At 40.1% G+C, this 15,889-nt stretch overlaps 1 protein-coding gene across 2 annotated transcripts in view; it reads right to left on the bottom strand.

Moving 5' to 3' along the window:
* The window catches only part of CHCHD3 (coiled-coil-helix-coiled-coil-helix domain containing 3), a 183,426-nt gene that overhangs the window by 121,999 nt on the left and 45,538 nt on the right, over positions 1-15,889 (bottom strand). For both annotated transcript variants that reach the window (XM_086609932.1, XM_086609931.1), the window contains exon 4: positions 2,409-2,553. In XM_086609932.1, coding sequence (XP_086466058.1) covers positions 2,409-2,553 — 145 coding nt within the window. The remainder of the gene's footprint in view (positions 1-2,408; positions 2,554-15,889) is intronic.

The following is a 15,889-nucleotide window of genomic DNA, read 5'->3' as shown; positions in this document are numbered from 1 at the left end:
CATAGCAATTCTCATCAAAGAACCTCAAGGTATTTTAAGATTTCACAGATCAAACAGTAAGATGATGAAAGATGAGATGAACACGTCAGGATACATAAGTCCCTAGCACAGCTCAGATACCTCGCTTCTCCTCTGATGTGCGAGTCCAGAGGAGGGCTACGAAGATGATCCCAGAGCTGGAGCACCTCTCCCATGAAGACAGGCTGCGAGAGTTGGGGCTGTTCAGCCTGGAGAAGAGAAGGCTCCAGGGACACCTTCCAGCGCCTTCCAGTACCTAAAGGGCTACAAGAAAGCTGGAGAGGGACTTTGGACAAGGGCGTATAGTGATAGGACAAGGGGCGATGGCTTTAAACTGAAAGAGGGGAGATTTAGATTAGATCTAAGGAAGAAATTTTTTTTACAAGGGTGGTGAGGCACTGGAACAGGTTGCCCGGAGAAGCTGTGGCTGCCCCATCCCTGGAAGTGTTCAAGGCCAGGCTGGATGAGGCTTTGAGCAGCCTGATCTAGTGGAAGGTGTCCCTGCCCATGGCAGAGGGGTTGGAACTAGATGATCTTTGAGGTCCTTTCCAACCCAAAACATTCTATGGTTCTAAAATCTATACTCTGACATGCTCATGCTTCCACAAAAGCATGTCTTTGGTAATCAGTTCTAAAACACCAGGCAGTGATGCTGTTGCCACAGTAAGGCAGCAAGTCATGATGTCCTCCACGTGAGGGGACATGCTGCTGGATTTTACGGTGCTTCCTTGTTTCACTGGCACCATTTGTATGTTCTTCTTCCAACTCAACATGCAGCCACATCACACACCTCAGGCTGATAAGGTTCAAAATTATTTAACAGCAATTCTTGACTGCTTAGCATAAGCAGTGCTAACTTAAATATTCTAGAGTAAGTAAAAATTAACAATAAAATTGACATAACGGCTAAATAAACCAGTTTGACATCTGTAATAAGAAATCTCTCAAGAGTTTGGCTGATGAGAAAGGTATCTTGTGCTTCTCACAAGCACAGTGCTAACTACAGTAGTAAGTGAAAGATGCAAACCTCCTGGTAATTATGCAAATAATATTCCCCATTATAAATCTTGAGCTCCTCATTAGGTTGAGGTCACCAAACCCTTCCCTCTCCTGCACAATATTAAGAATCTGAAGGTTTGAGGCATAAGACTAAGCCTGTACCTTAGGCATAATCCCTCTCCTTTTTCCTTTATTCCTGTATTTTAAAATGACAAAATATTAAAATGTTTGTTTACCATAATGTAATTATTCTTCAACAGTAACATTGCCACAGAGGTGAAAAAGCACTGGGAAACATCTGCAAAAGATACTAACACTCAGGTGTACTTGGGTAAAACCTACTTGGTTTTAAATTGTGATTTGGAAAAATAACATGGATTTTTACTTACACACTATAGATAAAGCTATTGGTTATTGAAGTGATTGGTTTACTGTGTTACCAACCAATAAACACTGGGAAGCATTGATTTTATTTCAGATATAGAGGACTAAACATATATTTATATAGATGCTGACATAAGTAATCCAATTTATTTTAATAGGAATGCTCACGTAAGATTTTTAAACTTTTTTTTCTTGAAAATACTGATTTGTTTACTATTTACACTCAAGTGATTTTTTTTAGAAAAAGGCATATTCATACCTCAGAGAATAATGATTACTGTTACAAAGAAGACTCAACACAGACTCAATACAGCAAGCAACTACCATATAGAAGAAGTTATAAATCTGCCAGACATTTGAAATGGACTGAAATATATAGTGTCAGTTTTCAGAGGAAAACAGCCAGCCGTATTTTATAGCTTCCTTGTCAGGAAGTTCTTATCCATCAACTCTAATGAAATATGATTCTTCGATACAGAATTTGTCACTAAGCTGGTTCCAAGGTTTGAGACAATCACCCAAAGTTAGACTTTTTGTTGTTATTTTCTAGTACATAAGAGACTTCAAAACCAGTAGTGTTTTAGTTATTATTATTTAATTCTTATTGTTAGTCCAATTTCTAGCCCAGAAATATTATGGACTTCCTTTAAATATAAAGTAATTAATTTCTAGAAAAGTCCTCTTGTATTCTGTAGCTTCTTAACATAAATAACCAATTTTATTAAATGACTTAGACTATCATAATACTTTTCCACCCTCTGAAAAAAAGATATTTAATATTATCCACACACACACAAGAAGAATATTTGCAACCTTCAGAAAGGTTTGGATCTTTCTAATCAGCTATTCTAAAGTAAGAGATATTTGACAAAAAAACAAGAAAATAAAATGACACAATACTAACTAGTGAAAAAGAAAAAAACAAGAGATCTGCTTTCCTCTGCTACCAATAATTTCAGCAAGTTTGAAGACCTGGTTGGTTGAAAAATCTGAGTTTCTGCACTTACAAAACGCTGAGCCTTCTGACGCTCCTCTTCTGTCGCAGCTCTCTCGCGAAGAATGGCTCGAGTCAAGTGTTCGTTTGAAGAAATCCTTTCTCGTTCCAGAAGTTTGCCAAACTCATCACGTACGTACGTTTGTTCTTGTTTCAATCTGCAGAAGGTAGAAGGAAATTGAGATTGAAGGAATATTTTCCAAACACAGTTTAAACCAGGTGGTCGAGTCCCCATCCCTGGATGTGTTTAAGAATAGGGTGGATGATCTACTTAGGGATATGGTTTAATGGGGATTAGGGATGGTTGGACTCGATGATCTCTAAGGTCTTTTCCAACCTAGAAATCTATGAATCTATGAAATAAAAGGGCACAGGCACGGTCACTTTAAAAGCAGTCACTGTAATCAATTATTATCAGCTTCTTAAGACACCGAAATACAAACATTTGGTAAAAAATCCACAAGTTTACTTCAAATTGAAGTGTCAAAATCAGAATATGCAAAAGCTACAAGCCTTACTATCACTATTCATTAAATCATACAAAATACCAGTAATTCAAGAGCTTTGTGTATTTTAAAATACACATCTTAAGCAACAAGAATATGCACTGAGCTCAGTTGGTGCGTTGGTTTTGTTCTGGTTTTAAGGGGCCTTTTTTCCAGGAAAATCCTTCTCGCCACCAGTCAGTGGGCACCCAATTTCCAGCTAAAAGCTCCACTCTTTTCTGCATTGGGATAATGCCTTCCTACCTCTGGACACACCACAAACCGAAATACTGCATCTATTTAGCAAGCTGCAAAAAGATCGAACAACCATAATAAAACCTTTCGTAGCGATTTGAGAGGATGAGATGAAAATAGCTACTGAACTTGTTGCAACAGAGCTAATAAAGGCAATTCTGGTCCCAGAAAATTCTCAACGTTTACATGCCACTAATGAGAAATATATTTGAAATCTTCACTATAGTGTTTGACAGACAAGTACACCACGTCTAATTTTCACGAAAATACATAGAAATAAATTGTTTAGCCACTAAAACCTGTCTGTTGCATGTATGTCGTGACACTGAACGCAGAGTCAGCATTAGAGAACTCGGAACACTAATGGCAGTCTCAAAGACTGGTTTTCAAATAGATTTTTGAAAGAGTGATGGAGAGGGAGCTTAAGTATCCTCAGTGCATTTCTACATTGTCAAGGGAGCTTCAGAGAACAAATCATAATGAGTAGGGTCACTTTGTAAAAGGTACTAGCATTACAGTACATTAGATTCGCCCCCAGGGAAAATATTTAAGTGGGGAGGGGAGGAAAAAAGACAATTACAAGATGTATTACTTCTGTGCTCAGACACAACCCTCTGAAACACAGCGACCAACTGGGAATCTTTATAAAAAGTTTATTAAGCAGCATCTTCAATTACTCTAGCAAGGAAAAAAAAAAAAAAAAAGTCAGATTATGCAGACATGGACCAAATTCCATTAAGTGATTTCCCAAGGTCCCCCAAATTATTCCAGCGGCATTGATATAACAAATCCTTCACACAATCAATGGTGCAGTCAAAACATGCTGGTTGTCTTTTCGATTGGAGAAATCATGTTTTGTCTAAAAAGAAAAAAAAAAATGTGTCAAAATAGAAGCCTCTCAAGCTTCTTCTTGTGAGAGACAGCAGAGAAAGCATTTAGCATTTCCAGAGACTGAAGGAAGCACCTTCCTCATCCTTTCTGGATTTCACTTCCCACAGGTGGTTTTCTCCTAAAAATGTCTCTTTTCTTTACGCAGACTGCACCTAGCAGAGCAATTAAAGAACACGAAACCAGACAATGTCTGAAGCAGGCTGTCAGAAGTTCCCATGTAACAAATTCCTCAAAATTAAAAAAAAAACACTTAGATGTTTACATCTAATTCTTGGCAAATTATTCCCGAATTCAACCTGAGTTCAGTTAGTCTTCTTGAGTCTTCTCCCTCTTGCCCCTGGAATTACCAACCTCCGCAAGGTCTCCTCTCAACCTCTCTTGCAAAAAGAAGAAAGTCAGTTTTCTTAACAAAAAACTAATGGGCTCCTAACGTCAAGATAAAGCCTTTGATGGCTTGACCTGGCTGCTGTCACATTCAGCTTCCCTGCTAAGCACACCGCAGAGGGACAGGATGTTCTCTTTTACTTTTGCCCAAGCTCCGCGTTTCCTTTGCCGCAAACTTGCTACAAGGTGATGACCCAGAACCTCGTCTACATACACGAGTCATCTGACTGCCCACTCTACTGTTAAAAACCTTTCCATCAGAAGCTCTGCCATCCCACAGAATTAGCAGACAATACCACGGCCACACCAGTGACAGACGGGATGGCTTTATAACACTGATTTCACACAAGCAGAGAACTCAGGGCAAGACTTGCTGTTTCCACCTTAACTAGTCCGTTTAAAATTAGTCCAGGTATCTCAGTACTACCTCGTAGCCATTCCAGTTTGGAATATCTTCTCGGCCATGAACAGCTGTATCCTACCACAGCAAGACAGGAAAGGACGGGGATAGGACAGCCAAAATTGGCATCTATAAAATCCCTGCCAAAGTTGTATAACCCTGCACTTGATCCTACACATTACTGTTTTCCAAGTACGTTATGGGATAGAAATCCCAGAAAAAAGGATTCTGTGCCATCCTTTGTTGGCAATCGCATCTCACTGTCATGGCCAAACCAATCCCCTAAGGAACTTGCGTCGCAACGGAGTAACTGATAGGAATGCAGGAAAAGTCCCTCACGTCCAACACTCACTTTTGGTAATAATGCATTATATATTTTTAACAAATTACTATCCACTCACCTCCTTTTTCCCCACTCCATGCATAAAATGATACTACAAAACAGTTGAGTGATATGTTCTTTCCCTGTATCTTAAGATGACACACAGTATTTAATATTGGTATTGCTCACTGATACCAGTAATGATATATTTACATCAAAAATAGAAAGACTTTATCTATGTTGTTCATAACAGATCATTCAAATTTAGTTTTCTTAGTTACAGATCACCCCTCTTCCTCACAGTGGGATTCCTTGCACTTATAATGGTGTAAAAGTCAGCATAAACATCCAAACACAAAACCATAAGCATTTACCAGGTCGTCAGGCAGTTAATGGTTTTGCAGGTTATCCCTTGCACAAATGGATCAACTTTGTCCAAAACAACCACCAAAAAAAAATAAATCAACCCCAAAACCACCACGACAACCTCCCTCGCAGAAAAAAACAAACCCCAAACCTTACTGCTGTCCCTATTCCACCCGCAAGGCTGTGGCAGAAGTTCACCTTCTGGAACGTTCTCATTATCTCCAAACTTAATTTATACCTGCCTCATCTAAACATATTCACTTTGGGGACAAAGATCATTTTAAGGTAACAGCCTTGTCTGTTGTTCCATCTTCTGTTTTTCATGCAAACAAAATCCACTCTTTCAGGCTTTTATAAGAAATGTTGTTTCCCTGATTACCCATGGCCTCTTCCCTGTAGCTGTTGCAGAACTACATGCTCGATTTCCAGAGGATTTCACTTTGGTAATTAACTAATATTTTCCAACTTTCTTATTCCCCAAAACATTAGTTTGTTAGCAGAAGTACTTTACACTTTCATACCACTTATCAGTTCGTAGGAGTCAGTCACAGAATCGTAGAATGGTTTGGGTTGGAAGGGACCTTCAAGATCATTCAGTTCCAACCCCCCTGCCATGGGCAGGGACACCCTCCACTACACCAGGTTGCCCAAAGCCCCATCCAACCTGGCCTTGAACACTTCCAGGGATGGGGCAGCCACAGCTTCTCTGGGCAACCTGGTCCAGTGCCTCACCACGCTTATTGTAAAAAATTTCTTCCTTAGATCCAATCTAAGTCTCCCTTCTTTCAGTTTAAAGCCATTGCCCCTTGTCCTATCACTACATGCCCTTGGAAAAAGTCCCTTCCCAGCTTTCCTGTAGGCCCCCTTTAAGTACTGGAAGGCAGCTGGAAGGTCTCCTCAGAGCCTTCTCTTCTCCAGGCTGAACAGCCCCAACTTTCTCCACCTGTCTCCATAGCAGAGGTGCTCCACCCCTCAGATCATGTTTGTGGCCTCCTCTGGACCCGCTCCAGCAGCTCCATGTCCTTCTTGTGCTGGGGACCCCAGAGCTGAATGCAGCACTGCAGGGGGGGGCGGTCTCATGAGAGCAGAGCAGAGGGGCAGAATCCCCTCCCTCGCCCTGCTGCCCACGCTGCTCTGGATGCAGCCCAGGACACGGTTGGCTTTCTGGCTCACAAGAGCACATAGTTAGTTTAAAACATATCGGAGTAAAGAAAATGAAAACTTCCACTTCACTTTTAGCAATTCTCATTTTGACTTCTTGGACTCCTTTGGCTCCATGACTTTTGGCATAGAGCTTTCTTTGCTGATCCGTATGTCCGTATGTCTATCTGTCTTCTGGACCTTTTGATCAACCGCAATCGTTTCTGAAGACAGCTGTTTAACCCGTAACATGTGGCATTCTTTCCTACGTGACTTTTCTTCTTGTCTGGCTCTGAAATACTAGAGTTTTCACAGCTTTGCCTTTTCAATCCTTTAAATTTGTCTTTCTCTTTACATTTCCAACTCTCCTCTACATTCCTCTTCCTCTCTTCCACACGACCAGTTTATCAGCTCTTCATTTCAATTGGCTTAACCAGATGTCACCCATCATCAAGATGTACTCGCTGATGTCACAAAGCAATTCTGTAATTTATGTGCCCATCTCCAGAAGCAAAAGCTTGCTCCTTCAACAGAGGCCAGCTGCAGGTCAAAGTAGCTCCCTGTCTTGGTGTGTCTATAAGCTCAATGGCTTGGCGACATCTGTGTCTCCAGCTTTGCCAATGTGTTTAGGAGTAGTTTTATTAAACTTCTAGGTGAAGACGCTCAGGTCACCTCAGTCAAAGAAAGCTCAACAGCAAACATTTTACTGATTTTTTTTTTTCTTAGTTGTGAGGCATTCTACTGTAAAAAAATCTATACTATTTCATGTTCAATTTTTATACAATTCAGGCCAAAAAGGTACTCGTTCTATGTGCTTCAAAAATATCCAGGACTCCTTGCTCATAGCAGCACCTTAAAGCAAAAAATCAAATTTTCAAAATTCTTTCCTGTTTACTCTGATCCTCATTCGTGTGATCGGGAACGTATCTCATCGTACCGACAGAACAAAATACAACAAGTTAACTAGAATTCTTCATGTGGGTAACTTCTAGTCAGAAAAAAGTCCTAAATACTCATCTCGACTGATTCAAATTCACCAGAGTTTTAACAAAAGAAGTAGGATTTTGAAGTAATTTTCATTTATTTGAGTTACATAATTGGGTGGCTTGTAGGAGCTTAATGAAACAAACACAAGGCAGATACGTGCTGATCTCAAACATTTGCTTGCATCAACTTACCGTAGTTTTATTCCTTGACATTACAAATTCATTTTACTGGCATTCAGCATGTACTGTCGCTGAATAAAGGCAAACATCAGCTAAATCTACAGTAAAATAAATTATATTACCATCTAGCCAAAAGTAAAAAAAAAAAAATAAATAGATGCAGATCTGCAATTTGTAAGGAGTTAAATGGCACAACTTGTCAGTACAGTCCACTACTCCAAGAATTCCACATAAACAGACCACTCAAAATGACATTTTTAATTACAACAAATATAAAGGCTCAATCTAATGGTTCTCACGTTTAAGCACAAAACTCTAGTTAGCAGACAAGAGACATTATGCGTTACACTGATCATTTATGATCATTTACAGAGAAAGAAAGTTTTAAAAAAAGGTGCTGAAGCAGCAGAGAAGGCTGCTGGCTATACATTTTTCTACGCAGTTGATAGTTTGAATAAATACTTGTAAATAATTACAAATTACTGTTTCAAGAAGTGTACAGCTACTTTATTTAAGGAAATACAGTATGTGATGCTATCACTTTTCCATAGTGCTATTTGGAAACACACATAAAGCATTAACAAGACCCTGTACGTACTAAAGTTTGGGTTAATATTTCACAGTATTTCATGCTTTCAACTGTTTTATAGCTCAGTCATACACAAAAAGCAGCAACTCCTGCCTTTCTACAGCACTGTCTTTTAGGATGTCAACACTCTTGAGTTAATGCTATGAAGGAAGTCTATATACTTGTGCTTTTTGCCATTCAGAAAACAAACAGCCAATTATCAAGTCACTTAACTTTTTATTACCCCTGAAGCTTCTGGCACTCTTAAACTCTACATCATAACTTCTTTCACCCGTCCTTTAAATGCTTGATGATTGTCTCTTACTTTATTAAATGGAAAGTGCAGTCCGCAGCTCTCCTGGAATCACACAGTCATTTAGGCTGGAAGGGACCTCGTGTGATCATCTAGTTCAAAGTCCCTGCTCAAGCATGGCCAGCTAGAGAAGGCTGCCCAGGACCTGTGTCCAGTTGGGTTTTGAATATCTCCACAAAGGGAGACTTCACAACCCTTAGGGTAACTCGATTTAGTGTTTGACACCTCTGCAGTGTTCTCTTGTGTTCAGGTGGAATTTCATGTGTTTCAGTTTGTCCATTGCTTCTTGTCCTAATCACCAGATCTCACTGCTTGCCCTTATTGTTGATGGGAATGACATTTGCATTCTTACCATCTTCAGGAACCTCTTCTGATCATCATGACCTTTCAAAGACAATCAAGAGTGGCCTCACAATGAAACGAGCCAGCTCCCTCAGCACTCATGGGTGCAACTCATCAGGCCCCGCGGAACTTCTTTATGTCCAGTTTAAGTGTTCCTAACCCAATTCTCCTTCACCACGGAAGTTGTCTGTGCTCCAGATCACCCCTCTGGTCTCAGGGTTCTGGGGTTCCTGAAAGCTGGCCTCAACAGTAAAGACAGAGGAAGAAAAAGTGAAGGTGGCGTTAGAATATCTCCACCTTCTCCATCTCCTTTGTCACCAGGGACCCTGCTCCATTTAGCAATGGGTCCACATTTACCCCAGTCTTCCTTTTGCTGTATTCTGATATTCTTATCTAAATAGACAGACATAGAATCACAGAATCATAGAATGGTTTGGGTTGGAAGGGACCTTCAAGATCATCCAGTTCCAACCTCCCTGCCATGGGCAGGGACACCCTCCACTACACCAAGTTGCCCAAAGCCTCATCCAACCTGGCCTTGAACACCTCCAGGGATGGGGCAGCCACAGCTTCTCTGGGCAACCTGTTCCAGTGCCTCACCACCCTCACTGAAAAATTTCTTCCTTATTTCTAATCGAGATCTCCCCTCTTTCAGTTTAAAGCCATTGCCCCGTGTCCTGTCACTACACGCCCTTGGAAAAAGTTCCTCTCCAGCTTTCCTGTAGGCCCCCTTTAAGTACTGGAAGGCTGCTGGAAGGTGTCCCTGGAGCCTTCTCTTCTGCAGGCTGAACAGCCCCAACTCTCTCAGCCTGTCTCCATAGCAAAGGTGCTCCAGCCCTCAGATCATCTTCGTGGCCTCCTCTGGACCCGCTCCAACAGCTCCATGTCCTTCTTGTGTTGGGGACCCCAGAGTTGAACACAGTATTCCAGGGGGGGAATTAATTAACTTCGAATTAATCACTGATATCTATCATATTGGGTCCAACAAAATAAGTGAAGTCAAAACACGCAGCTAGCTCCACCCTCCAATTACTGTGCAGCAGAATTAGAAATTTAAGAAACAAACAAGAAAACATCTCTGATGGGACAAGCAGTCTGTTTTCTACGCCTCTCAAGAAATACAAAAATACATCAAAAGAAAAAAAAAGCATGACAAAACTTGGCTGCATTCTGAAAAATTTCCCTCCTTTTCAGATCCATTTTTGAAATAAGTTGAAGAGAATAAAATTCTTAATTTTACCACAGGAATTTATGACACGGTGCTGTAATCTTGCACAGCACGCTACACGTTAGCCACTCTAACAAGATGAATAATTTAATTCTCAATCCAGAAGACTTCACTCTATTGTTTACTTCAAAATATCCATTTCTGTCATTACTGAAAACACCTGCAGATATTGAAGATTACCATTAAGGAAAAAGCACCTTTTAATTCACAGACAACAGCAACACACTGAGAAATGTTAAAAAAAAAAAAAATATTAGTTTTGTGCTTTGATGGGCACTACATATTTTGTTCTAAATGAATCCAGAATCCACAGGAAACCTAAAATTGGTAAACAATACTGTATTAAAAGCAAATATAGCAATATATCATTTTCAGCCCTTATTACGGATATTGAAAATTTATTACGCTATCGAAGATGAAACATTTTCTTCTCGTTACTTTTCAGCCAAATGATTACTTGCCAGTTGTTATATCTTTATTACAGTCTCCGAGCTACACAATCTGATGGATTTGTGGTGATCCAAGATAAACTCATTCAAGTCCAAAGCATGAACTGTGTCATTTTTCATTACCTCCAACCAACCAAAAATCAAAATACTTCCTGTTTCCAAGTCCACTGTCAGGAAAATCCTCCTCTCCTCTTCTCTGTAAAATGTAGAAAAAGCTAAAGAGGCATTGGTCTTTGAAGTTGGAAATGATGGTTAAATATGAGCTCTGTGTAAGAAGACATAAAACTAAGACATTTAAAAAAAAAAAAAAACACCAACCCACACCTATATGTTTTCTTACAACAAGGGGTATTTTTTTTAGTAATGTTAATTTTATCCAGCTTCCTTAATCTTTCATGATCTCTGAGTACTTCCATTTCTATGATACCCCCTCACCTCAACAAGCTTACACTGACTAAAAATAAGAGTACAACGTGTTTACAGTGGGAACCACTCATCAGGTTTTTTGCTTCTTCTGACACAAGCAAGTTTGTTAATGCATTCTGACAGACTTGCATAACATCCAAAAATGTTTTGAACAACGCAGTTTAGGCCACGATGCAATATTAATGACTGAATAACGTTTCTGAGTACCGAGTTTCAATATTTAATGAGTGCACGCTGGATGCGCCACAGAAAGCCGCGCTTGGAAATCACTGTAGCCGACGAGGGATTTGAAAAGATGCGAGAGACATCAGGGAAACAACCTTAACCTGAACTGAGGTCTGAGAAGTGCGAAATGGATATTTCTCCCACTCAATTTCTAGTAACCGATTATTCACCTGAATGAAAAGTCAGATAAATTATCTAAAGCTCATCTGCCTCTGCAAAACAGTAAGGACTGAGATATGCAAACAAATTATCTGAAAGGCAACATCTTTTCCTTCACAAAAGTTTCAGAATGACAGCACAAAAAAGTTCTAAATTGAAGTGACTTCCTAGTGCTCTTCACACATTAAAAAAATTATTCTTTATTCACATAAAACTTTGCATACTACAGGTGAAGGGGGCTATTCCTAACAGTTGGACTTGATCATCTTAAAGGTCTTTTCCAACCAAAATGATGCCGTGATCCTAATAGAAAAGAAGCGAGGCAAACTAAAAATGCTAAAGCTTTAAAAATCTGGGAATATAAAGTCAAAAAAGGAACATGCAGGTCAATAAACCCAGATTTGCGATCGTTTCATGAGTGCTTAGTCCAAAACCATTCAAACATGACTACACGAACCCAAACTGCAACTCACTTTATACACCACAACACGCACAATGGAAAGTCTTTGACAAATTCTCTACAAGTGGCCAAGAGCTCTCATGATTATGGTGCACGCAGGAAGGGAGAACATATCAAAGGCACCCATAATGGTTGCAATCCCTGTTCCATCAAACGTTTCCAAGTAACACAACTTCTACATACCAGCAGGCTGCAAAAGAGACGCCTCCAAATCCAACCTGACCTACTGCAGACCTAGTGACTGGCTTCCCCCATTACTACACAAGCAAAGTGTAACCAGGCATCTCCCAGTACCATTGAAATCGTCCCAGTTGATTTACCACAGCTATTAACATAGAAGCCAGGCAACCTCCAACAGCTCAGAGTGAAGTTAAAATAAACGAGGAGGAGGAAGAGGAAAAGAGAGAGGCCAAGTTACATGCCTAGGATATGGGTTGGGAAGGTCTTTTTGTTCTCCGGTGAGAGCTGGCAGCACCTCTGGAACTTGCAGGCTAATATAACGAAAACAGAAATGAACAATATCTGTTTCATGTGGGGTTTTTTTTGCCTATCTACCTCAAACTGCATCTGAGTGAGATTTTCCTATGGTCTTGTACTACATAACTGTTACTTTCCTATGCTTGCACTTTTTATTATTAAATTTAACAAGAACTCCATTACCTTATTCCATGGTCACTTCTTCCTCATGCTGACCTGTTCCTCCTTAATGCTGGCCACACACATGTGTAAATCAGAGCTTCGTTCCTTATAAATTTACTGAAAATATCAAAGAGATAGAGATTCCAAAACTGATCACTAAGCAGCAAGTAAACTTCTCCAACAATGTTAACTCCTCCCTCTAATATGTCCCATTACACACTTGTCTTTGGTGTGTCTCAAATGGTCTCATAGTTCTTACATTAGTTTCAGACATGAGAAGGCTCCAAGGGAGACCTTCTAGCAGCCTTCCAGTAGCTAAAATGGACCTACAGAAAAGCTGGAGAGGGACTTTTGACAAGGGCATGTAGTGACAGGACAAGGGGCAATGGCTTTAAACCGAAAGAGGGCAGATTTAGATTAGATATATAGAAGATATTTTTCACAGTGAGGGTGGTGAAACACTGGACCAGGTTGGCCAGAGAAGTTGTAGATGCCCCATCCCTGGAAGTGTTCAAGGCCAGGTTGGATGAGGCTTTGGGCAACCTGGTGTAGTGGAGGGTGTCCCTGTCCATGGCAGGGGGGTTGGAACTGGATGATTTTGAAGGTCCCTTCCAACCCAAACCATTCTATGATTCTATGACGTGTCCAGTAGCGACAACAAGGAGGGCAAGGTATCAAGTGCTCTGCTTTCCTCTTTCTTTAGGCTGAAATCTGTCATTCAACCCAAGAAAACACTGAGCATAATACAAATTATCTCGGTTAAGACTATGTTCCACCTAGCTCCACTTAACCATTTCTTTCCCTTCTCTCAATTACCCCCTACTTCAAACACTATACTTCTCTAATCACCCACAAGAATGAGTCCAAGTAATAACATTCAGTTGAACTTATTCATTTCCTTTTTCCAGCTGCCTTCCAGCCTCACCGTAACATCTGTCAATTGAAAAATCTTTGCTAATGGCCATGTTATTTTATGTGCCAGTCCTTGATCAAAAGATCAAAGACACTAATTTCGAAACTCGTAATTACATACAGCTCTTCAATTTATCAACAATACTTCCACGCTCAGCTTGCTAATCCGCATGGCAATATGGACACTGGCTCCTGTCAGTCTGATGGCTGCTCATACCTTACAGAAGGCGCTTGAGATGACTTTATTAAGATAATTGGGTTGTGATGGGTTTTTTTGGGGGGGAAGTGGTGCTGGGTGTTGAGAGGAGGGAGGGTGAGTAGGAGGGAGGGAAGGCTGTTTGAGGGGATTTTGTAATTATACTTCATAAAGGCCCTGTTTTTAAAATATGTGCATATAGATCAGTATTATATAAAGACAGAATAGATGAACAAATTTCTACCTTTATGCCAGAGGCATGGAGAGAACCTAAGTCAGAACAGTAAAACTGTTTTGCATAATTTGTATATGTATTTAGCTAAGACTTTTCCCGATATCCACATAACTCCACTTGAAATTACTTTCAAACCTAATATCACTCCTCCTGGGATGTGCAAAGGCAGTCATGAAATTACGACAACGTTAATTATCCATTAAAATGAAGTGACAGCTACGAAATTTTTATTATTATTAAGTGTTTCTCTGCTATGTCTACTCATTTGCTACCTTTCAAAATGAAAGAGCTGAGTGGATTGAAAGAAAAGGTTTATTTAAAACTGCCAGGGGGGAATGGTTTCTCTCCTCCCTACTTGAATCCAAAACTATGAAGTAGTATTATTTTTGTTGATGCTCTCTCCAAATAAACTCACTGGCTTCAAGTCATTTTCCCATCTCTCCAAGAAATAAATTTATCAAGATGAAACTTGATACACAAGTTGTCAGTCGAGATGCCAAGTTTTAAAATCAAAGTGAAAAAATAATCCCTTGAGAACCAGGGTTTATAGAGGTAGGAGTGAATTACACCCCTGCTTTCTCCAACTTCCACTTCCTGCCTCCAAGATCCAACTCCGTATATACCAAGAACTAGACTTAATGGTATGAATGGAGAGTCAGACCAGCAACAGAAATCTTGGAGAGTAACTCTACCATTGCCAAATACTGTTTTTTCTTCCCAGAAAACAATAAGGAAAGTCCAACAGGCTTCTAAGCTTGATGTTTCCAAACCCTCAACCTCAAGCAGCACGACTGCAAACACTTCTGTGCTTCCCTGGCCTTTTGCACGTAAGATCGTGCGCTAAACTTTTACGGTTTTAAAAAGCAAAAGGTACAACGCAACCTCATTCCGAACGAGACTTACACTCCCATAACAGAATTACCTTTCCAACAGCTGTCCAAAGAGGCGTCAGTTACAACAGCTCACCCGATCACCGTACTTGTTTTATAGATCAATCTCTGCTCGAACCTGAAATATTTTCACACTTAATCTTGGCTTCTTCCCTTGCCTGCAAAGGGACAGTTCTTGACCTAGCCTGGCACTCCTCATTCCCTCTTTTCCCATGAAAGACCAGCATTATCCCATAATCCTCCAGACCTCAGTAATATTATAGTTTTCAAAGAATAAATTCAATTTTAAATCTGTTGCTGAGTGCGAGATCAGACGAGGGAAACTTCTCTTGTGGGAGAGGAAAAAAAAGTTTGAGGTGGCATGACTAGGAACGGGGAATAGGAGGAGTCAACCTGTGGAAGCAATGCCAAAACTTGCCGCTTTCTCCATGCGTGATCGCCAACCCTGAGGCTGAAGAGGCCTTTTGGACACTGATCAAAGGAAATAGGTTTTACTTTTTTTAGTTTAATAACATCAGTTATACACCCCAAACTTGAACGTTTTCTTTTGGTAAATGAACTGCCCAGTGTTATCTGATTTTACACTCCAGAAAAGCATGAAGTGTAAATCTTATCTGCAATCTTATCCAATTACTATTTTAAGTCCTCTCTCTACCAACTGTACATCTTCAGATACGGAAGGAAAGTCATGCAGGCGTAGATGTCACATTCAGAGACAGGAGGTCCTTATCAGATGTCACATTAGCCTTTCTTTCCAGTTCATACGCAATTTATGACTTATCTTCCAAAGTCCTGTTTATCGCTATAAATTCCCAAGTTTTGCTCTCTCAAATCAATAGCCAGGTTTTTTCCTGATACACTGAATGTCACACTAGAAAAAGGTTAAGCTTCTCAGCATTTGTGGAAGACAAGTCATACTGTATAAAGGTGTATGAACAAAGATAAAATAATTATCCATAGGCTACATAAATGCGGCAGTACTGACAACAGAGCTTTACTTCAAAAGGATAACTTTTCACACCAGAGTATCCTTTTTTTTTTCC

The sequence above is a fragment of the Tauraco erythrolophus genome, chromosome 4 (assembly GCF_009769465.1).
Source record: "Tauraco erythrolophus isolate bTauEry1 chromosome 4, bTauEry1.pri, whole genome shotgun sequence".
NCBI lineage: Eukaryota > Metazoa > Chordata > Aves > Musophagiformes > Musophagidae > Tauraco > Tauraco erythrolophus.
This window is presented reverse-complemented; position numbering and strand designations above follow the sequence as displayed.